Genomic DNA, 23071 nt, shown 5'->3' on the forward strand with positions numbered 1-23071 from the left:
ATCAAAGCACACATAGGAAGCTTAAGAAAGTGAGTATATGCTTTTAATCAGAAATAATTGTTTTAAAAATGAGGAGTCAAAGTAGGAATCTTCCACAGGCATCCAACATCCCTGAAAGAGGCCAAAAAATCCCCTACCAGGCTCCTTCTCAAGAGCTTCATGAGGAGATGGGAGCTCATTAAAAGGAAAACAGATTAACGAAGGAGTGAAGTGTCTGAGGTGCCCATGGGTGCCAACTGTAGGCAAAGCAAGAGCACCAGGGGGTCTGGCAGGGAAAGGCTGGGAAAAGTGCCAGGAAAGTCAGCACGGAGCCACAGCAGGGCAGGGAGATCACTCAGAATAAACAGCTGCCCTTCAAATCCCAACCTCTTCCATGGGGAGCATGAAAGGCTGCCCAAGCTCTGGCAGGTGATTAAAAACCAAACAAGATCTTGCCCATCTGAGGGTGGAATACGCAGTCATTTATTCTCCTCGTTAGGGAAAAGCTCCCTCAGTTATTGGTGTGGTGATTAATTGACCTCCAGGTGTTCAGTATGGCAGAGCTGGGCAGGCCAAAAAGCAGAATCCAAACCCCACCTTGTAACTCTTAGCACAAATATTAATAAATTTTAAAAAATCCTCCTTCAAACAGAGTCGTGATGCAGAGCCTGCCAGGGAGTCTGCAGGGCCACAAGATGATCAAGGCAGAAAAATACTTTAAAAAAGCTCAGAGAGAATAAGGTAGTAGCAAAAACCTCATTTTCCTCTCCCCTATTTTTTTGTGTACAGCACGGGAGCACAGCAGCTCCTTCTCCATGTGGGATGTCCAGGAGGTCCTGCAAAAATCCATGGCCTTCAGAGATGTTATGGATGGAACAAGGCAAATTTAAGAGTCCCATTTGTGCCAGGGGGTTTTAGGCTCCTACTGAGGATTGTGAATAAAAGAAACAGCTGATATTTTTAATTAATGTATTTAAATGGGGCTTAATAATTCAGGAGTGCAGTTGCATTCAAAAATCCAAAGAGGATTTTTGGGCACCCGCCTATGTATTGATTTCACCATCCCATGATCCCATGCAATAATTATGAGGGAATTTACAACTGAGATGCAGAATATGCATTTGGAGCTTTCAAGAACAACAAAATAAAAAACCACTCCAAAATAAACATGACTTTTAAAAGAAAAGTAATATATTTTGCAATTATTTTTATATATTTTTAAAATTAAGATGTCAAGTATGCAAGGCTTCCAATAAAAGCATGTGGACAATGTGGAATTATTTTTAAAGTCAGGATACAACAATAGTTGTTGTACAGCTGATAACAAGGATTTAAAAAAAAAATCAGAGATTTTCTATCTCTTCCATCTACCTGAGATGCAAAGCTGAATTTGCCAACCATAGATACTTAGGCAAAACTTCCTTTGGGGATAATGAGAAGGAAGAGAAAGGAAATGGCACATTTGGGGAGCTGGAATAACAAAATTTTCTGCTCAGAGCTGCCTTTTCCATTTGTGGGGAGGTTTATGGTGTATTTTTGGGGGTTTTTGTGGTGTATTTGGGGCCTGTTTTTTGCTTGTTACCATGAAGATCATTGCGTTCTAAGAAACTGAAAGCCAACTGAAGCCAACATTCCTCACCTAGGAAGGTTCTTTTTTGAGCAGCTAATGTATTCCTGAGAGGTGCTTTCTGTACAATTGAAGACGCCAGACCATGAACCAGCTCCAGGTTTCACTCTGGTGATGCTGCTGCGATGATTCACAACCACTTGAACTCTCACCAGAAACATCCCTGGGGCTCAGGGGCCAGGGCCACCACACAGGTGGAAAATACTGCAAATGACAAAACTGCATGGAAAGCAGGAGTCCCCAAAGTTTTGTTTGGATTCACAGAGGTGAGCTCAAGAAATTCACTGAGAGTAGGGACAAAAACCTACACTGTCAATTTATTAAGGAGTCAAACAAAGCAAGACATTTTCTACCCATGAGTCCCACTGGAGACTGAGTTGTTAAGGCACTAAGGTGGCCAAAAACCTAAATCAAGAGGGTCCTGGAGCTCCTGGATTGGGGCCACCTGGGATTCAGCCTGAGCCACCCTGGGATTCTGTATTAGCACAATCAGTTCCCATTGGACATCTCATACCAATATCTGATACCCTGAAAATTATTATTTTTGCAGGCAGCTCTAACTGTGACCAGTGCACTTCAGATAAAGTCTCAGGACCTTCCACCTGCATCATTCTCACAGCTCAGCTGAGGAATTTGCTGCTGAACTCAAAAAAAAACAAGGCTGAGGAGCTTTTCTCCAGATGGAAAATATCACTACAACAATATACATTGCCCCTGGTGCCATCCAGAACCCCTTCCCAGGGAGCCCTGCACTATTAAACCAACAAAGTTCTTGATGAATTGATGAATCATTATGGTCACACTGGTTCTCCTTGTGCTTTCCTGAGGTTGGAATACAAGCTGTAAGTGGGAAATGAGCTGAGTTCTCTCCATGCTGTGCAGAACTGCCTGTGACTTTGCCAACACTCAGCACTAAAACAGCAGGGAGAGCTGCACAACCATTTCAACATCATTCCTTGCTGCTGCATGAACTGCTCTGCCAGCACAACAAGGGCTGTGACAAAACACTAATGAGCAGAAATCCATCACAGAGCACTTGCATGTCAGCAAAACGTGGGGAACGTTTCAGTGGAGTTATCCAACCACAAAAGAGTCAATCCAAAAAGCAGGAATCGCGCTACAAATGTAGGAGGTACCACCAAAATCTCATCGCTAGTCGAACCACGGTGTCACATCAAATCTCCCTTTTGTAGGGTCGCACCATTCTCCCTCTTTTCTTGCCTTCTTACTGGCAGTTACACATTCCTGCCTTTGATCAGAGCCTGGGGAGGCAGAGCCTCACATCAGGAGCCTGCAGGAATTCCTGTGCTGCTCTCTGAAGGCTGATGTGACACACAGATGTACAGGAATCCAGGGGGAATGGGATCTTCTGACCCTTCACATTGCCACAACACAGGAACCCAAACTGTGGGACAAGACCTCAGCTGAATGCTTCGGAGACTTTAAATCCAAGCATGGATTTAAAACACACTCTGAAAGAGAATAAATTCTCTGCAGAAAATTGTTAGATCAAGATATCATAGGAGCTAAAAAGAGGTTTACTTAGCAAAAATTCTGGGCCTGGAAACACTTCCCAAAAAAGGGCACAACAACACGAGGAAACCAAATCTACACTGCTAAACCCCAGAGACTGAGAGCTAATTCACCCCATTTATACTTCTTAGAATTACAGAATCAGTAAGGTTGAAAAAGAGCTTTAGATCATCCAGTCCAACCATCAATCCATCACCACTAATCCACATCCTCAAGTGCCACATCCACAACTTTTATTTAACCCCTGATGAGGGAAATGATGGGGCAGCCACAGCTGCTCTGGGCAAAGCTGTGCCAGAGCCTGCCCATCCTCACAGGGAGGAATGTTCTCCTAATATCCAATCTAAACCTGTTGTCTGGCAGTGGGAAGCCATTCCCTGTGTCCTGGCACTCCAGGCCCATGTCCAAAATTTCTCTCCATGTTTCCTGGAGCCCCTTCAGGCACTGGAAAGCCACAATTTGGTCACCCCAAAGCTTCTCCTCTCCAGCTGAACACCCCCAGCTGTCCCAGCCTTTCCTCCAGCAGAGCTGCTCCATCCCTCTGCTCATCCTGGTGCCTCCCTGGGCTCTCTCCAGCAGCTCCAGGTCCCTCCTGTGCTGGGCCCCAGAACTGATCTGCAAATTTAAAACAAAACTCACTTTTTTCTTTATTTATTTTTCAGAAGTTCCCCTTCATTTCCAGAGCCACAGCTAAAAAGCCACAGTGGGTAATTTATGCTGTTGGTGACCTGGCCTCTCCTGTCTTCTCTGGGGGTAAAAAAGTGTTTTAGTGACCAATGGGAAAAATTAAGACACAGGATTAATTATTCAAGTCACCTTCTTTCTAAACTCAGCACTAAATTATCAAACAGCTTTTAGCACCTGATTTAGCTGTTCAATACAACCCCTGGCTGCTGTGTCCCTGGGTTTCTGTCATGCCCCATGTTTATGCAATTTCTTGAAATGAAAACTGTAAAATTCAAATATCCTGGCAGCTTGGGTTGTTAACAGAGTAAGCTGTCAGAGAACACAATTCCTTCCATTCATTTGTAAAAAAAAAGCAACCTTTGAGGGGAAAAAACACCCAACATTTTGAAAGAGCAGCAAGAGAGCATAATGAACCCGAGCGCAGAGGAAAACAGAGACTATTTTTATCAATGATGTCTCCCAGGAACAGCAGGGCCAAAAAAGAATTGAATTTCATCAGGATCTGATCACAGTGCTTACTAAATTGCTTTTTCTGTATCTGACATGCTTGATAAGAAGTGTCCCCAGCAGTGTCTGTGCAGGGAACTAAATGAAATGCATTATGCAATGGGCTTCCTGCCTCAGTACAACCAGAATTCAGGCCAGAGCTTCTTCTCCTTCCAAGGTGATGACTGGCAGTAAAGAACAATAAACATTTCTTTTTTGACATTTGGCTTTTTTCTCCATACAACTAGGAAATCTATTTCCTTGATTATCCCTCAAATTCTTGATGTAGGTTTCTTATTATCCTGATTTCTGTGCAGAGGAGTAAACTGTAAAACCTAAGACAGGCACCTACATCTCCCCAAAAATCAGGAAACATTCAACAAACATGTAGCACCACCACAAAGACTTCCAGATTATTTTTATTTTAATTTCTAAGGGCAATTTCTTTGCAATTAAAAAAATGTAATATTACCCCATTTTCTTTCCTTATAAATGCTATTTCTCACAGAGGGATAATTCTATTATATATCTACATCTATCTATAAATAAATAAATAAATTAATTTATTTATAGATAGATGTAGATATATAATAGAATTTATAAATTTATATTTCTAAAGACAACAGGCTAATGGCTTCTCTGTGCCTTTAGAAAAATCAGCCACACAATAATACACCACAAAAGGCACAAGAAGTTACAAGCAAATGATAAAAAAGGAGAAGGATTTGGTGGGAAAATATAACCAGTACCAGTGGTGGTATCTTTCTTAATTTCAGCTGTATGGAGCTAGACAAAAACCCAAAAACCCAGAGAGTAATTAATTTGAAATCCAAAAAAGAAAGAGAAACATCAAGATGAACAGTTCAGTATTTCACCCAGGCCCTTTGTCTCTTGGCTGACTCTCTTTACACAGATATTTTATTACAATGATATTGGTGGTTCTTTCTCTTATGGCCACATTTCATCTTTCCTGCAGAGAATTTGGCATTTCCTCAGCTGCAGGAGCCAGCCAGGTGCAGAGTCTCACAGCAGTGGGGATTTCAGAAGGCTCAAACAGGAGGGGGACGTTTGGGGTCACCAAAACCCCACTGCAGTTCCCCCTCTCAGCCTGAAGAACATTTTCATTTTCTGTACTGATTTTCCTCTGTTTTGGTTACTCAATGAGCACTTTTCCAGTTCAGGAGGGGAAATGTCACCTGGAGCTACCTCGCTACTTTATTCCAGCTGTATCCACCACTGTCCTCTCATCATTAAACGTTTGCCATCCTATCAGAAAAAAGAATTTTAGGGAGAGATTTTGTGGCCAGAGCCAGTTACAAATTCTGCCTCACCATTATTAAATCCATTTTATTACACTGATTTAATGGTAACATTAAAAGGGGTACTTTTAGATTGAAGGTTATAGGAAAAAAATGGGTTTTGCCAGCTAAATTTTGGATGTATTTTCAATAAATTTGTGCAGCTGTAACGTGTGTGTGTGTACACACCTCACCTGCAGCACTCACATCCTTCATCCTTAATCTCATCCACACATCTTTTGAGGGTGAAACAGGGAAATTTTGTCTTTTATTAAATGCTTTTCTTTTCCAACCCCAGGACAAAAAGCAGGAATTATTTGCCAAGCACACCCCTGCCTCCCCAGCACTGCTGTGCTGTCCAGGGTATGGATCCAGAGCCAAATGGAGATTAATCCCATTTTCTCCTTTCAGAAGAGGAAGTTCCACTCACCAGGAATTTCCATATTCTCCACAGGAAAGACCTTTAGGATTCAAGGAATGTTTTCCACAAAACAATTATCAATAGCATGGAGCAGAGCAAACATGACTGTCCTGGGAAGGGGGATTTTCTCATTTAATTTCCAAAGGCGATTTCATTTTAACGTTTACTAACAAATATTCACCAATTAAGGTTTTGCAGCCCATGTTTGATTAATTGAGGAATTAATCTGCACCCTCTGAATTGTGACAACAAGCTGAAAAGAGAAATAATTCCTCCTGACCCCTAATGATCAGCTACAGTTTAATGGGACAACCCAGGCACTGAAATAATTCTCTCTGCAAGGCCCAGGAATGTGACAGAGATGAGAATTTTTCTGGAGTGAAGTTGGCTAATAAAGCATCACTGCAAGAATATTTTGTTTAAATGTCAACATTTAAAGCCTTCAAATGCTTCCAAGTGACATTTAAGGATCAAATAAATTGCCACATATGTTTCCCTTGTGACAACAGCTCCTCTTGGTGCAGTAACAGACACAGATCTATGGAAGAGAAAACAGAATTGAATCTTACAGGAGCTCCTCAATCAGCACTTGGGTGTTGATTAATTCATTAATTTGATTTTTAGCCTCACTTTTGCTGCACTAAAAGGTGGTTTGTGCTCCTGAACCTGCCCTGTTGCCCACATCAACCCCCTGGAGCTCCCTCTCCAGCCTTGGATGGATTGGATTGCTGTGGCTGTGACCAAAGCTGGAATCAAAGCAGCTCCTCTTCCTTCCTGAAAGAAAATCCCTTCTCATTTCAGAACCACTGTTAATCCTTCCAAGCAAACTCAGGACCCTTTTCCTTCTCAGCTCCTGCCAAAGCCAGAAGAACAGAACATCTTCTCACCTCTAAGTTTCTAGAGAAATGACAGGCAATTGATGAAACATTTCCAGATTTGAAAACAAAATAATAAATTATAAAATCAGTCATTTTTACCAGTTTATTCCTGCCTTGATAACGAATCAGATTTGAGATTTAACTTTACAGCTTGGTAAATAGCTAGAAAATGACCCTGTTTGCAGCAGCAGCCAGATTTCCAGCCCACCCTGAGCCTCTGCAGAGCTCCCAGAGCAGCTCCTGTGCCACCCAGGGAGCCCCAGGGCCTCTGTGTCCCACAACCCAGCCCCAGCAATACCCAAAATATGCTTCTCTCAACCCAAAAACAACTTCAAAGATGATCTGCAGGGACATTTTTCTTTCCCCGTTTCATTTTTTTGACCAAAATCTTCTCACTTTTCAGGCAAACTTGATCCTCTTCCCCTTAAAGCCTCCACTTTTGAGGATTAGAACTACTATATATATAAAAATATATATTTTTTTAATTTTTTTTTTTTTACCCACAGACAGCAACTCAACTTCTGAACCACAACTGGGTTAAAATCCCCTGAAGTAAAGTGCCTTTCAGACTTTATTCCCTTATTCTGCAGCCTTGCTATAATTTGCTGAACCACAGTGTTATTTGAAACACCTGGTTCTTTAGACAATCATTACATTTTGGAAGTTAAAATCAAGATTTTGTTTGATTTTGAAGGACAAACCAGGCGAATGAACCTCTCCTCTATCTGAAAAACATTTATATTTAAAGATAGAGGTTAATCTCAGATTAACAGAGACTGTCCTGCCTGATCAATACATCAGCCAAGGGAAGAGCTTGCCTGGCTGCTAAGGGAGATTATTCTCAGGTTTATGCATTCACATATTAAAGTTCCTGACAATTTTACTGACAATTCTTTTTAATTAGCCATCCTGGTATCCTCCCAAATATATAAAATTTAATTATCTGTAACATCACATCTTTGTGATTTTAACCTTTTCATGCTTCGCTACCTTTTCAGTGACACTTTCCTTAAAAAAAAAAAAGACCCTACCTATCAAGAGATGGCATGTGGGAGACACACAATCAATCCTAAAAAGGGGAAGGATAGGGAAAATCACATCAGCAGACTTCAAACACCTTTTATAGCTCCCTGTCAGGTACTAGCAGATAATCAATAGCTTGTCAAAGCTGTCCATTTTGACTTTGCCAAGTTATTCATTCAAAATCACCAAACCAGGTTAAAAACCAGCCCAATATTGTGAATTTGATCCATTACCTTGAAGTTCACATCAATCGGGTGCCCTCTGTAGGGCTGCAATTGGAGTGAAAAGAGGGGGGAAATGCAAATGAAAGGTTTGCCTGGAATAAACAGGGTGGCTACAGCCACAAGAGGATTTTATAATTGTTTTTTTTTGCCTTGCTTTCCCACTTCCAAAGCACTTCATGATCACCTATCTGTTCATCTTGCATCTCTGCTGAAATTTAATTAGAAAAATTGCTATCTACCTCCAGTGGCAAGTAGCTTGGCCACAACTCTGCCTTCCTCCACAAAAAGCACCCTGACAGCTGCAGAGGTGTCAGGGAAGTCAATCTGCATTTCCCCTCCACTCCTCCGAGTCGCAGCATTCACCTAAATTGCTACTGAAAAATTAATCCCTGCAAAAATGGGACATTTTGCTCATCTTTCAGTGGTAGAGGGACTGTTCAGAGCCTCAGTCATGAAGTTCTTGTCCAATTTACTTAAAACAAGACTGTAGAGACACAGCAGTTTTTAAAATATTTCTCTGGTTATTTCCTGAATTGACACCAATGCCCTGTCCACCAAATAATTTTTGGAATGAAAGTACCTAGGAACTCCCATTCATCTCAGCCCAGCACTAATTATCTTGCACCAAAGATTTTAGTCTAATTAAGAGCAGGGCTGGATGCTGCCTATTCAAAACACAAAATCACTTTTTTCTTGCCCAAAATGATTTGTATAAAGAGAAACAATTCTCCTAATGATGAAAACTCTGTTTTCTCTGGAAGGCAGACTTTGAACACTTCGTTTTGCCAGCAGACACAACTGTAGTCAATCATGGGCTAATTCCAGCAGGAAGCATAAATTCCACCCCCTACAAAGCATTTAGCAGCACTCCCAAAAACTGGACAGAGCCTGTTCAGCTGGGAAAGGAATAATTAGAAACAAATCAAATCCCAAATAATTTCCTGAGGCTTGATGCCACTGAATCACAAATGTAGCTCATAAGTCTCAACAGGCCAATGGCTGGCAAAGCTCTTTTATCATGTTTGAATTAAAAAAGCCAAATCATAGTACAAATAAGGCAAAGAAAATAAAGGCAGATTGAGACTGAACTGCTCCAGAAACCAACAACTCCCTACATTAACTGTGAACATTTGCAGTTTAAAATGTCCCATATCTGACAAACACACACACAAAAACACAAAAAAAAAGAAAAAAAAAGAAAAAAAAGACTAAGTGGACAAAGTGGCAACTGAAGATGATTTTTTAGTTTTAGGCAGTTTGATTGTTATTAGGGGTGATTCCCTCCCTGTGAATTGTCTTTAACAATCGAGTTTAGAAGTCATCAAGAAAAAACCCAATTAGTCTGTGGGATTTTACCACTCACACAGTTAAGAGAGGCACTCCTCATCTAGCTTCTATTAAAGTGGATTTAACTACACACAGCCACTTCAACTCAGCCCAACAGGCCAAAATCTGAGGGCTGTGTCTTTCGGTATCCTAAAAATCTTCCTTGGCAGCTGCATGGGACTTCCAGGTGAACCAGAAAATCTCTCCCAATTCAGGGGTAGTTACTTGGGGTTCATTCCACGGCAGATCCCTGGATCATTTGTACCAGTACTTCCCACAGCAAAATGAGGTAATAATTAATTAATTGATTTAATGACCACTGGAGGCAATCCAGAACATTCTGCTGAACTTTCCTCTTTGATTAGTATAACCAAGATGGGGAGATGCTGTTTCCAGAATTTTCACTTGTGCTGCTGCTGCCATAGGTTTTATATTAATGTGTATCTGCAGAAAATTCCAGGAGGTTTTGTGTTTGGGAGGAATTGGGATTTGCAGGGCCAGAGGAAGGAACTGCAAGGGAATTCAGTTGGAAGGACTTGTCAGGGGTTTGCCATCCTCAAGCTCAGAGGTGCCCAAAACCAGAATTAATCACAGAATTAACTATGTTGGAGAAGACCTGTGAGGTCATGAAGTTCAAAACCAATTCTAGTCCAATTTTATGCTGATTATTGGTAATTAATTAGCACATCCTGTACAGTGCTAATTAATTACCAATAATCAGCAGAAATTGATTTGTCCAGAGCTGATTAACACCCTCTGGAAGTGTCCTTTGCTCCCAATCCCACCTCATTAGCGGGATTACAACGCCTCCTCAGAAAAATGCAGATTTCTCCCCCTGAATCCAAACTGATGGAACTGAAGAGGTCCTTCTCACTAATAAAGACCTCCAGGGGCACCTCCTACTCTGCAGTGTATTTTTTCACCCCTCTCCACTTCACTGCTTTTTGAGAAGGTTTTATTTATTATTTTTTAGCCTTTCATCTCTCCATGCTCTGCTCAGGCTCAGCTCCATGAGGGCACCTGAGCTCACAGACCCCGTGAGGTCCCTGACACAATTCCTCAGGATTCTGAGCATAATCAGTACAAACCTAAACCCTTTCCATGCAGGAGAACCCATCAGAGGTACAAGAACAGGGAACTTGTAGAACAGTGAGGTCCAATCTCACTTTTGAGTACAAAATTTTTGGTGTCATGGAGTGTCTTAGTGACCATGGGGGCTCATAATTGCCCCATGAAACCCCAAAATAACCCCATGGAACTCCATAATTACCCCATGGAACCCCATATTAACCTCATGGAACCCCAAAATAAATCCCATGGTTGCAAATCTAGCCCAGCAATTAATTAAATAAATCTAATCTATATTTTGCTGCCTAACAGGCTTTTCTTCTTTGCAAGGTGATGGAAAATACTGAGTACAGAAGTGGAGGAAACCTTCACACTGTGAGTGAGACAGGAATGGACTGAAGGGGGAAAAAAGAGGAGAAATTCTCTTGCCCATGTTATGAGATATTCATGAGGTTGTACTTTTTAACTCCACGTGATGACTCGCACATCCTGATAATATATGCTAACTTATTCAAGTCTTCCTGATACAAGAGGGGGAAAAAATTAATTACCAGAGCTGATCAGACACAGAAACACTAAAATATAATATAAATATAAAGCAATGCAGCAACAACAACAAAAATCCCCAAACCTAATCAACAACCAACATAGGTTTTCTTGGAAATTGAAATTCAGCTAATAGAAAGTAATTAATTCCCAAATTTTCACCTCAGTAAACTAATAGATAGATTGCAACTATACTGGACCAAAATATTACTCTTGCCAGTGACATTAAATGCTTTATTTTAGGGGTCAGCTGAGTGGACATCTTGCCCAGCAAAGCAGGACTTCTCTTTCCAGCTACAGCCTCTGAATAATTCATACTTCAGCTTTATTCCTCAATCATTAATATTCCTTCTCATCTTCATTGAAAAATTAAAAAGCAAATTAAAAATAATTTTAATAAAGGTGATGTAAAACTAAAAATAGTCCTTTAGCCTCAGGAGTAGGGTAATGGTAGCTATGGAGTAGCTTAGTAAAGAATAAATATAACACATAAAAATGTAAAGGATAAATGTAATATAAATCTTTCCTAGCTGAATCCAGGTATAATCTATATCTTCCAAAGGAATTATCACTTAAAAGTCAAGTAAATATTTGAGGTTCAAAGTATAACTTCTTCCACTCAGGTTTATCAAAAGTGCTGCAAAGAGATAAACAGCCAAGAGTCCGTGGTTCATCAACAGAACCCAGGGCTCATTTCATAGATCAGGGGCAGTGTGACATAAGAAAAGCTAAAAACCAAACAAAAGCAGCTGCCCCTGAGCACGCTGCAGCTTAGGAAGTTTAAATAAATGAGTTTTCAGCTCAGTACCTAAATCCCAGGTCAGATTGTTCCTGGCCCAGCCTCTCTCCCTGGCAGACACTGCTTTGTCTTCCAGTGGGGAACGTGCCTGGCCAAGGGCAGGAGCAGAGCTGGAGATGGAATCCTCTGACTGAGAGGCAGCACCACAAAAACTGTCTGGTCTGTTATACCTTCAGATAAGCAGATAAAAACCCATAAAAACACCAGTTATTTATAATTCCTGCCTCATCTGCTGCCACCCTGGGAATGATAACAGATCTGTGCAGGTGAAATGGGGTCACAGTCCCTCATCCTGCATTGTCTGGGGGCTCACCCTGAGGAGGTCCCACACTCAGCTGGACAGGGAGCTGTCCCTTTCCTCAAAATGCCACCAAGCCCAAAGCAAATTAAAGCAGAATTTAAAGTCAAGGCAGTTCTTCTCCAAATCCCAAGCACAACACAGCTACAAAGGGTCTTCAAGTACACCAAGGTGTCGAAGTGTGCGTGGGGAAGATGTGGAAATCAATACTCCAAGGTTAAATAGGGATCATCTCTTCCTTCCCTTGAGCCAACCCAAGGATAATTGCAGCAGGAGTCCTCAGGCCACACCAAGCAAGACACCAAAATGTGTGGGATGGGAAAAGAGTGCAAGGCATAGGACAGGAAGGGAGATAAGGCAGGGAAGAGCAGGAATCTCCTGATGTCTTAGGTTGGAAATGGGGGTGTGTACTCTATCCCCACCTGTCAGAGGTGGGGCAGTTCTCTTCTGCTCATTGGGCAGTTTCCTTTATCTCTTCCCACAGCCAATCCTCCCTCCAGGAGATCTCTGCTGTTCATGGCCACTGAGTGTCCCTGCATGGCTGACAAAATTCCATCCTCCCAGGGGGAGATGCTCTGCCCAGGGCAGGAGCCAAGCATTCCTACCTGGATACAATCTGAGCCTGGAACAGCACAGCAGCCTTTGCCCCCTGCATTCCCAGAGGAGCAGCTTTCTCCTGCCCTGCATTCCCAGAGGAAGAGCAGGCCCATCTCCAGCAGCCCTGGAGCTCCAGAGGAAAACTCCCCCCTTGTGCAGGATCCCTGCTCCAGCAGAAGCACAGCTGGCACTGCAGGAGGGCTGAGCCCCCATGGGATGGGACTGTGCCACCACCCTGACACACAGGGGGACAGCTCCTGCTCTGACTCTGGCAGTGGTGTTTTGTGTTACTGCATTGTTTTGTTTTGTTTTGGTTGGGCTTTTTTTTTCCCTTTCCTGATAAAAAACTGTTATTCCTGTTCCCATATATTTTCCTGAGAGCCCCTTAATTTCAAAATTATAATAAGTGGGTGGGAGGGGGTTTACATTTTCCATTTCAGGGGAGGCTTCTGCCTTCCTTAGCACACACCTGTCTTTTCAAACCAAGACAACTTCCAACCTAAACCTGGCCTTGGCTGGAGGCAGCAGGACACAGAGTGTGTGCTGTGACAAAAAACTAAAGTTAAAAACCTTAATGCCAAAGCTTCACATTATTGTAATGTCATTTTAATGTCAGAATTAATCAGATAGGGCAGTACGTGATGATTTGACTGGTTCTGCCTTTTTTATTCTTAATTATATGAGTCCCAGGTCCCATATCAATATTATTTCAGCAGTCACTGTTCCTGTTTCTCCCACCAGAAATGCAGATGCCCAAGCAGCAGCTCTGCTGTAAGGAATGGCAGTTGGCACCAAGTTGCAAGAAGAATGTAAAAGTTATCACCTCATTTTGGGATTCATGTGTGCATGGAGTGTGAAATGAGCCTTAAACTCACCTTTACTCAGCCCCATGGATGGATTAACTGCAGAGAGTGCAAGGACCTACATGGAATAAACCCCCATTGCTCTTCACTACCTCTTGATCAAAACCTGATAATTGCAACAAAAATCCTTTCAGGGGTCAGTGACTCATGCTTCCTCTTCCCAAAAATCTTTCTCCTACAGTTTATATCAACCCTCAATGCAATAATATCAAGTCCCCACCCAAAAGTGCTTCTTGGAGATATTTTGAGAGCAAAACATGGACTGATCAGCAAAAGCAATTCCAAAATGTACCCAATTTCTGCAAGACTCAGCCCTTGCAGCCAACAGGCAGTTTGGCACTGGATCTAAGCTGGAATTTCACCATCATCCCCACATGCATCTTACCTTGGCTTCCCATTGCTTGGCACATAAAACACGGCATCAAGCACAGGTGACCTTCCAGCCCACAGGAGAAGATGACAGGCAAACAAATAAAACCTGGAAAAATCCCAGAGGACTTACAGGGTCTGTCAGCTCTGGCAGGCTGGCTTGGTAGGTGAGGGGTCTGCAGTCCCGGGTGTTGTTCACCAGCACACAGGGAAGGAACATTGGTCCCAAATCGTCCCCATCGAGCACGTCCACGGTCAGGGTGGTCGTGCTCGTCCTCCGCTCGTTCAGGTTTTGGGCTCGGTCCTGTGGAGCAAACCAAATCCACCTGGTGAGACTTCCTGAACTCAGAATCTCCTGAAAAAAAGCTCCTAAAAATCTCCTAAAAAAGAACCACCCCAAAGGTTTTAAGCAAGGCTGAGGATAAAACATATAAGCATCAGAATTATCCACGTTCTAGGAGTAATTACAGGAACTTCAGCCTCAGAGCTGCAGCCTGAAAGGCTCACAAGTAGAATTAGGGGAAAAATTGAAGCTATACTGCAAGACATCTAGAGTTCAGAAATAATACAGCTTGGGAAAACTACAGGACTAAAACTACAATAATGCAGCATGTTTATAGACCATAAAAAGGCCCTGTGCCTTATTTATAATCAGAAATTGTTGTGGTTGTACCCAAAGTACACATTAGCAACAGTTCAAGTCTTCTTTCTACCTTTAATGAAGAAACATCATGACTAGCTAATATTTTGTTTAAAATGCTCAAAAATATTCCCATTTTCATAGAGGAACTGCTGCATGAGCTTTCCTTTGCAGAATTAAAGTCTTGGGGGGGGATATGTGCCATGAATTACATCTTGCCCTCGTATCCTAATGTAACACTGAAAGAAAAAAGCAATTTTTAAATTCATTTTTTAATTTATGCTGTTGAATAACATCAGCTATGTTAGATGAAGAGGCCATTGCTATAAACAGGATTGGATACATATTTTTTTTTTCCTATTTTGTAGTCCACTCAGTTCTTGCAGCAGCTTCGCATTTCGAGTAAATATGGGAATTTCTGCATTCAGCTTTCTTCACGGTCAGTGATGAAAAACAATTCCAGCTACAAGGAGCAGCTTTGATCATCAACTAAACTATTTCTACATTCCTCCAGTAAGTGCCTCTGAGTAATTCTGGATCAAAGCAGATAGAGAGTAATTAATTTCCAGCAGTATCTTCAGGATGCAAGGACAATATAGCACTGACAGTGTAATCAGAGGAATGTGATTGCACAGTACACACCAGAGACAATTCAATGCAGCCTGTGGGGTTATAAAATCCCAGGCTGGTTTGGGTTGGGAGGGACTTAAAGCCCATCCAGTGCCACCCCTGCCATGGACAGGGACACCGAGCTGTCCCAGGCTGCTCCAAGCCCTGTCCAACCTGGCCCTGGGCACTGCCAGGGATGGGCTGTACTTTATGGCTTTTCCCAGCACTAGGAGAGGAATGGGCAGCAGGAAGAGCATTGTCAGCAGCTCAGGGAGGGATGGTGGCCCTGGGGGCAGCCCTGCAGGCACCTCTGCAGTGCTGTGTCCAGCTCTGGCTGCTGAGCACAGCAGGGCCAGCAGCTGCTGGAGCTGAGCAAGGGCCTGGAGCCTCTGGGTGCCCAGGAAAGGCTGCGGGAGCCGGGGCTGCTCAGGCTGGAGAGGAGCCCCAGCTCAGAAGGGGCCCTCAGGCCTGTCCCTTGGACTTCCAGGGATCCAGGCACAGCCACAGCTTCTTTGTGTATCCTGTAACAGGGTCTCCCCAGGCTCACAGGAAGGAATTCCTTCCTAATATCCCATCTGACCCTGCTTTCTGTCAGTTTGAAGCCATTCCCCTTTGTCATGGCACCCCATCCCTCGGCAAAGTCCCTCTCCATCCTTGCCAGCTCCTTCAGGTTCTGGAAGGCCACAGTGAGGTCACTCCAAAACTGAACACCCCCAGCTGTGCCAGCCTTTCCTCCCAGCAGAGCTGCTCCATCCCTCTGCTCATCCTGGTGCCTCCCTGGGCTCTCTCCAGCAGCTCCAGGTCCCTCCTGTGCTGGCCCCAGGGCTGGGGCAGCTCTGCAGGTGGGGTCTCAGCTGAGCACAGGGGCAAGGAGCATTCAGCCACCATTGGGGCCTGGTTTCTGCTGGCAGAATGCTGAACATGCCAGAAAATAGGTAAGAAAAGAGATTTCAAAATGTATCTACACTTCTGTGTTAGAGAGATGACAGGAATGTGGAGGTGTGGATTCAGGATCTCCAGTTGCTTCAGAGCAAATATCATTTCCCATGAACAAAGATGTATCACAACATCCGTGAACAACAGAAACGTTTTCGTTATCAGAAGGACAAAAAGGGAAAAAACCTTTCACAGCCATCAAGGGCATCAAAACCCCACTCTGATGACAGATATCTGAGATACAGTTTATACATCACTTTTCTTCTCAGTTATCCACTGCCAGCCACTCTGGAAAAACCTCTCCGTACACTTGCAGTATGACTTGATGTAAAAATCACCTCTTTATAACAAAATGCATTTCCAACCTGAAGAATACAATGAAATTGTGTCCATTAAACTCATCTGAGTGAAAATTAGCCTTGCCAGATTTGTTGGAAAATAGGACATTTAGTGCCATGAGGCTGCACTTTTCTGCATGGGCTTCACTGCACATTTGCAAGTTGCTTCTTGTGCCAAAAAGGTTGGCTTGTCACACACTGAGCAAGCTTCTTTAAGCAGTAATAATATGCCTGAGCTTTCAACAGCCTGGATAAATCTTAAATGAGATCTTCAGCAGAAGAGGATTTATCAGAGCTGGTATTTCAGCAAGGCTCTGCCTTTCCTTGGGAAGGAAACTAAACTCACACCTAAATAAGGGGCATAAATGGCCTTCAAGAGATTTATACTCACATTTGCTTGCACAATGACAAAATAACGAGTCTTTTCTTCATAATTTAGTCTTTCCCTCAGAACTACTGCTCCGGACAAAGTGAGAGGAATATCAAAGGTCCTGTTGGAAGTCTGCAAATGAGAAAACAACACAATAACATTGAACATGCCTCAAAGTTGTGTTGTAGCTGGGCCACAAGGAGATGATCCTTGGTTGGGATTCCAAGGCTGCATCTGCTCTTCAGATCAGAGATTAAAAAGCCTTCTATGCTTTCTCCCCACCCAATCAGCTCCTGAAGAACCCTCCAATAATGAAGCTCTACAGAACAGAATTCTCCTGGATTCTTTACCTATCTGTTACTACTTCCAGCCACAAAAGTCTGACTGGTTTGCTTCTTTCCCCTCTGCCATCATGAATTTGCAGTGGTGCATTCAAATGGTGTGCTCAAGCAGTAGAGATAAGAAATCCACATCATTGTACTTATGTGCTCTTTATTCTGCCTTTCATGGGGGCAATGAAGTGCTAAACAAGCAGAGAGCATCAACATTTAGGTGCCAGCTCATGCATACGTTCCTATCCAAGGAAATTCACATTTCAGGGTAAATGCAGATGTTAAATCAGGTGAAATACAATTTGTTCCGTGTATTTGCTTCCACTAACTCAGGTGACAAAGCTGGGGCAACAACTGGCAGCAGAGCACAAATTTCTGACCTGAGATCCAATTGCAATTTCATTATCAAATTAATCTAATTAAAAAATCCCCCATCTTTCCATGCTTCAATTTCTTGGTGTTGAAGATAATGTTTAAGTATTTTGAACAGGCAACAGCAATACAAGATTCCAAACACAGCAGAGGCACACAGGAATATTGTTTCTTGACATCACATAGCAAGGCTTTTTTCCTTTAAGAGCCTAATAACTGCTAAAATTGAAGGAGTTTTTTCAGCAAATAAACGACAATGAGTATTAAATTCCCCATGCAGCATGGGGAATCTGTGGTGGGCAGGAAAACAGGATTGGGAAGGGCATCCCAGACTGATAAATAACTGGAGATAGTCTGAGGTGTGGCACTCAGCTTTTGGGATAAAATATTCCTAGTTCCCATCAAGGGGGGGGAAATCAATGAGAGGATTTATACTGAGGCAAAACGGAATTCATGGAATCCCAGAATGGTTTGGGTTGGAAGGGATCTCAAAGCACATCCAGTCCCACCTCTGCCATGGGCAGGGACACCTTCCAGTATTCCAGGATCCTCCAAGCCCCAGTGTCCAACCTGGCCTTGGGCACTTCCAGGGATGGGATAGACACAGTTTCTCTGGGCATTATTGAAAGTGAAATGATCCAACTGCTGACAGCGAGGCAGGTAGATGAGAGGGAAGGTAAATTCATCTATGGTTACAGAGCTCATGGACAGAGAGAATACTCGACGGGAAGGAAAACATTTCTTTATGCTCAACAGACACCTCTTGCTCATTTACTATTTAATGCTATATAAATATATAAATATATAATATAAATATGTAAGTATTAATAAATTGAAATAGAAATTGAAATAGAAATATAAGAAAAAAGCCTGAATGGCTGTACCTTGTCATTAGGATTGTACTGGATGACATATTCTATCTGGCCATTGGGACCATCATCAATGTCAATAGCACCATTGTTTCCAGAAAATCCTGTGAAGATGGTTGTTCCAACTGGAGTTAACTGCAAAACCAGCAAGAGATCCCTATTAAAACCTTGGGGTTTTAAAATTAATTTTAACCCTATTTTTCCCCCTAGCTCTGGTCTATAAAACATCAAGACAGAACTTCATCTTTTTAAAAAAAAAAAAAAAAAAACAGAAATGAGAAAAACACTCTTTAAACCTGAAAGAACCCATGAAATAAATATAGATTAAATGAAATAAAAGCTCCTTTTTCAGTCTCAGGAAGGAAAACAAGGATGAGCTGCAAATGTAAACAGAGCTTATTTGACAGCATCTTCATAGCAACGTGAACAGAGCCAGATTAATATTGTTACATGCAAACACAAACACCCATAGAGCTCCATGGCTTTGAGCAAACACAGGAGTGATGCTGTTGCTCCAATATTGCGTTGGCAGCAATTGAATACCCATTAAATTATGTTTTGAAAATGAATAAATTTATAATTATCCTTGTGCAGATAAATAGCACGAAATCAAGGCCCATTGAGAGCAAAGACAGAAGATTTCTTGGGAGTCATCGTTTCTGAATTTAAATATTCAGAAAAATTTGCAAGTAATCAACCTGAAAGGGAGGAACAAATGAACAAACACTTGTGGATTCAGCACAACCCTTGCTCCCTGGTGCTCTCATTGTCCCTACATTTCAATTCCCAGAGTCCCACCAGCCCCTCTTCTTTCCTCCAGAACTTACACAAAGTTGCTGCAAATATTTAAACCTATAGGGCCTAAAAAGGTTTGAAATGTTGGAAAAAGAGCAGGAGGCAAAGGATAGAGTCATTCCAGCGTTTGGTGCAAATGTAGATGTTATTTCACGTTCCTGTTTTGTAGTGCTCACAATAAAGCAAAGACTTAACTCCCCATTTCCTCCTGCACTCATAGTTACTGTTTTATTTATAAAGCTCCTAATTAAGGGTGTAATGGTTGGCAGAGTTCTCTGGGAAACATTTTCAGAGTGACAATACTGAATCTTTGAAATAAAACCCAACAATTTGAAGCCTTTTTATGGTAAAACAAGTGGGGCTTAATTTATAATACCACCACTATACAGACTTACACCACAACTCTTTATGTTCATGTTTTGCCACTGACTTGGCTTATTTACTCCTGGAACAGGCAGCAGGAGTGTCACACGTGGGTGTAGGAAGTTGAATGTGCCCTAATGGGTTGGGATGTATGGGGGAGAAGGGGACAGAAGACCAAAATAACCTGAAAACCTTCTGGGAAAAGTTCCAGGATGGTTTGCAGGGGGTTTTCCCACCACTGGAGAAGGGCTGCTCCTTGACATCCACTCAGGCACCTCCTTGCTGCCACCTGAACAGCTCAGGAGAGGAAGATCCCGTGTTCTTGAGGGAAAAAAGGGAAACCAGGAACCCACTGCCTGGGTGGCTTCTGTCCTGCACTACCAGGCAGGACAGAGGCCATGGGGAACATTGATTTAACATCCTGCCAGCAAAAGATACCCTGGGATGGGGACAGAGGGGCACAAACCAGCACTGTCCCCTATCCCAGGCCTCTAGCCCAGGCTCAACATCACTCCTTAACTCCCAGATCCTCCTCACCATTCTCTCCTCACTCCTTGCTGCCACATGGCATTTTCCCTTCTCTTAATCCCTTTCCCCCCGCTTTTCCTCTCTCTTAACCCCCTTTTCTGCTCTCTTAACCCAGTTTTTCCCTCTCTTAACCCCTCTTCCCCTCTCTTAACCCACTTTTCCTGAGCTGTGTAGGGCTGGCTGAGGGCTGGGATGTGCCCAGTGCAGGAGCCTGTGGATGCCTCAGCCCAGGGCAGCTCCCACCTCTCCTCACAGAGACTCCTCAGGCCCTACCTGGGCACCGACACCCTGTAACTCAAAATAAGAGAGTTTAACCAGTTAATCCCTGTTTAAACAATGGTCCCATCAGTGGGAAGAGCCAGGCACAGTGCTGGCTGGTCATGGGATGGCATGTGATGGAAATCTCCCAGGTTTCTGCTGGCCAAACAGGACAAAGTCCTGGTGTTCCCAGATGGATCCGAGAGGAGCAGCTCTGGAGACATTAGACGTGTAGAATGCCAGATTGGTTTGGGTTGGAAAAGACATTCAAGATCATCTAATCTCAATCTCTTCCATGGGCAGAGACATCTTCCACTATCCCAGGGTGCTCCAAACCGCAAAGTCCAACCTGGTCTTGGACACTTCCAGGGATCCAAGAGCAGCCCCAGCTGCTCTGGGCACCCTGTGCCAGGGCCTGCCCACCCTGCCAGGGAACAATTCCTTCCCAATATCCCATCCATCCCTGCCCTCTGGCAGTGGAAGTCATTCCCTGTGTCCTGTTCATCCCTTGTCCCCAGTCCCTCTCCAGCTCTCCTGGATCCCCTTCAGGCCCTGGCAGGGGTTCTGGGTTCTGAGCTCTCCCTGGAGCCTTCTTCTCTCCAGGTGAGCACCCCCAGCTCTCCCAGCCTGGCTCCAGAGCAGAGCTCCAGCTCCTCCATGGCCTCCTCTGGACTTTTTCCAACAGATCTTCCTTGTGTTGGGGATCCCAGCACTGGCCACTGTACTGCAGGTGGTGTCCCATATTTAAAAACAAAACAAAACAAATCCGTATATTTAACACTATCAAATATTATAAAAATTCTGCCACATCCAAGCAGCCCAGGAGATGACAGACACCCTGGAGCTGCTGGCACAGCTCCCACCAGCCCTTTCTGACAGTGTGCAGATAAATTGTGGCCAACATAAAAAGGCTCCAGCACCATAAAGCACATTAATAAGTGATAACAAAGGAGACAGTTGCAAAAATGACACATCAGTAAACACCAGAACTCCAATTCCATGCTCTAACAGTAAAAGTCAAAAGCTAAAGTCTTGCATTTGATGTATTACACACAGAATAACTGACTGCAGATGTGCAGACCTTCAGGACACACACGTTTCCATTTTATCTAAGTTTTCTTTCATGCAACACAAAAGATACTAGAAAAGAACACTGGAAAAAAAAATCCTCTCCACTCCTTCATGACAGAGCTCCAGCAGCATTTGGACAATGCTCGCAGGGATGCACAGGGTGGGATTTTTGGGGTGTCTGTGCAGGGCCAGGGGTTGGAGTGGATGATCCTGGTGGGTCCCTCCCAGCTCAGGACAGTCCATGATTCTGTGACTTCCAGCCTGCTCAAGATCTCACGTTAGAGATTCCTGCAGCCTTTAGAAAAATTTAGATGAGCTCTTAACATGATACTTCAAATCCACTTCCAATCATGTGAGAGAGGCCCTCAGCACTCCAAGGCTCACACACTTTTTACACAGAGATCTCAGCATTGTGCTGATTTTTACTATGATATTCACCATTGGCTGGCCATAATACATTTTCCCACAATTTGTGAGGGATTTCTGGGAGACTGCTGTCATCTCCTTGTTGGAACAACAAGGAGGAACTCAGATCCCCTAATAAAACTTTAGCCTGGAGAAAAGGAGGCTCGGGGGGGTTGGGCTGTGCTGCCAGGGAACAGGGACAGGACAACAGGAAACAGCCTCAAGCTGGGCCAGGGGAGGCTCAGCTTGGATACTGGGAAAAATTCCTTCACTAAAAAGTGGAATTTTGTTTCTTCATAAGAACATTTGGTATGTCCTAGGGAAAGGGCTTGAAGTTGTGCATCAAAGGGTTTAACCATCAAAGTGTTTTACCTTATGAAAACAAAACTTTAGGGATTGCAAAGAAACAATTCCAGGAGTGTCAGTGACAGCCTGAGGATAATCATCTCCGTGGGAACTCAATGCAGTGGAAAAGAATCATGATGACACGAAACAAGGAAGATTCCAAAAAGAATGCAATTAAACAAATACAGAGGAGATGCACACAATAAATCTTCTTCTTGCACAGTCCACAGCTGTAACACTTAAAAACTTCCTTCAGCGTGATTAATGGCTATTAGAAGTCGAGATGCAGATAGAAGCATTCAGCTCTTCCATAAAACATTTGGAAAATGAATTTCCCTATTATTGCCTATTTACAAAGTTAAAAATGAATAATTTTTCAGAGTGGCCCCAAAGAGCAGAGCAAAGCCAGATTTACAGTTAATCATTCTGAGCTAACGCTCTTTTGATGATGTCTACCTGCAGAGATTAATTATTTCGATACCACAAGGAAAAAGACACAAATAATTACAGCACAAGAAATGAAAATTCAGCACAAGTTCTAATTCTCAACAGCCCAAACCCAAAGTTTTGAGACTGAAGTTCAAGAAAGGTTCTTATTTTGCCAAGGATTCCTGTCTCTGCTAAATTAAAAGAGGGGGAAAAAAGCCCCAAACTAAATAAACAAAACAACCCCAAAATTGTGGGTTACAAGCAGCACTAAGGTTACATGCCTTTAATAAATACTGACTTCAACAGTGTTCTAGAGAATCCACCTCTACTTCCAAACTGAACCTGCTATTAAACACTCCTGACTTGCCCTGCAGGACTTAGGAAAGTGA

The 23071-nt window shown here is 43.0% G+C and overlaps 1 protein-coding gene across 1 annotated transcript in view; it reads right to left on the reverse strand.

Moving 5' to 3' along the window:
• PCDH15 (protocadherin related 15) overlaps positions 1 to 23071 on the reverse strand; it is a 651760-nt gene that overhangs the window by 169610 nt on the left and 459079 nt on the right. Inside the window, exons 15-17 of the mRNA XM_064429942.1 lie at positions 18504 to 18623; positions 16937 to 17047; positions 14156 to 14326 (exon numbers count right to left, since the gene is read on the reverse strand). Of these exons, the coding sequence (XP_064286012.1) occupies positions 14156 to 14326; positions 16937 to 17047; positions 18504 to 18623 (402 nt within the window). The remainder of the gene's footprint in view (positions 1 to 14155; positions 14327 to 16936; positions 17048 to 18503; positions 18624 to 23071) is intronic.

The sequence above is a fragment of the Passer domesticus genome, chromosome 8 (assembly GCF_036417665.1).
Source record: "Passer domesticus isolate bPasDom1 chromosome 8, bPasDom1.hap1, whole genome shotgun sequence".
Taxonomy (NCBI): Eukaryota; Metazoa; Chordata; class Aves; order Passeriformes; family Passeridae; genus Passer; species Passer domesticus.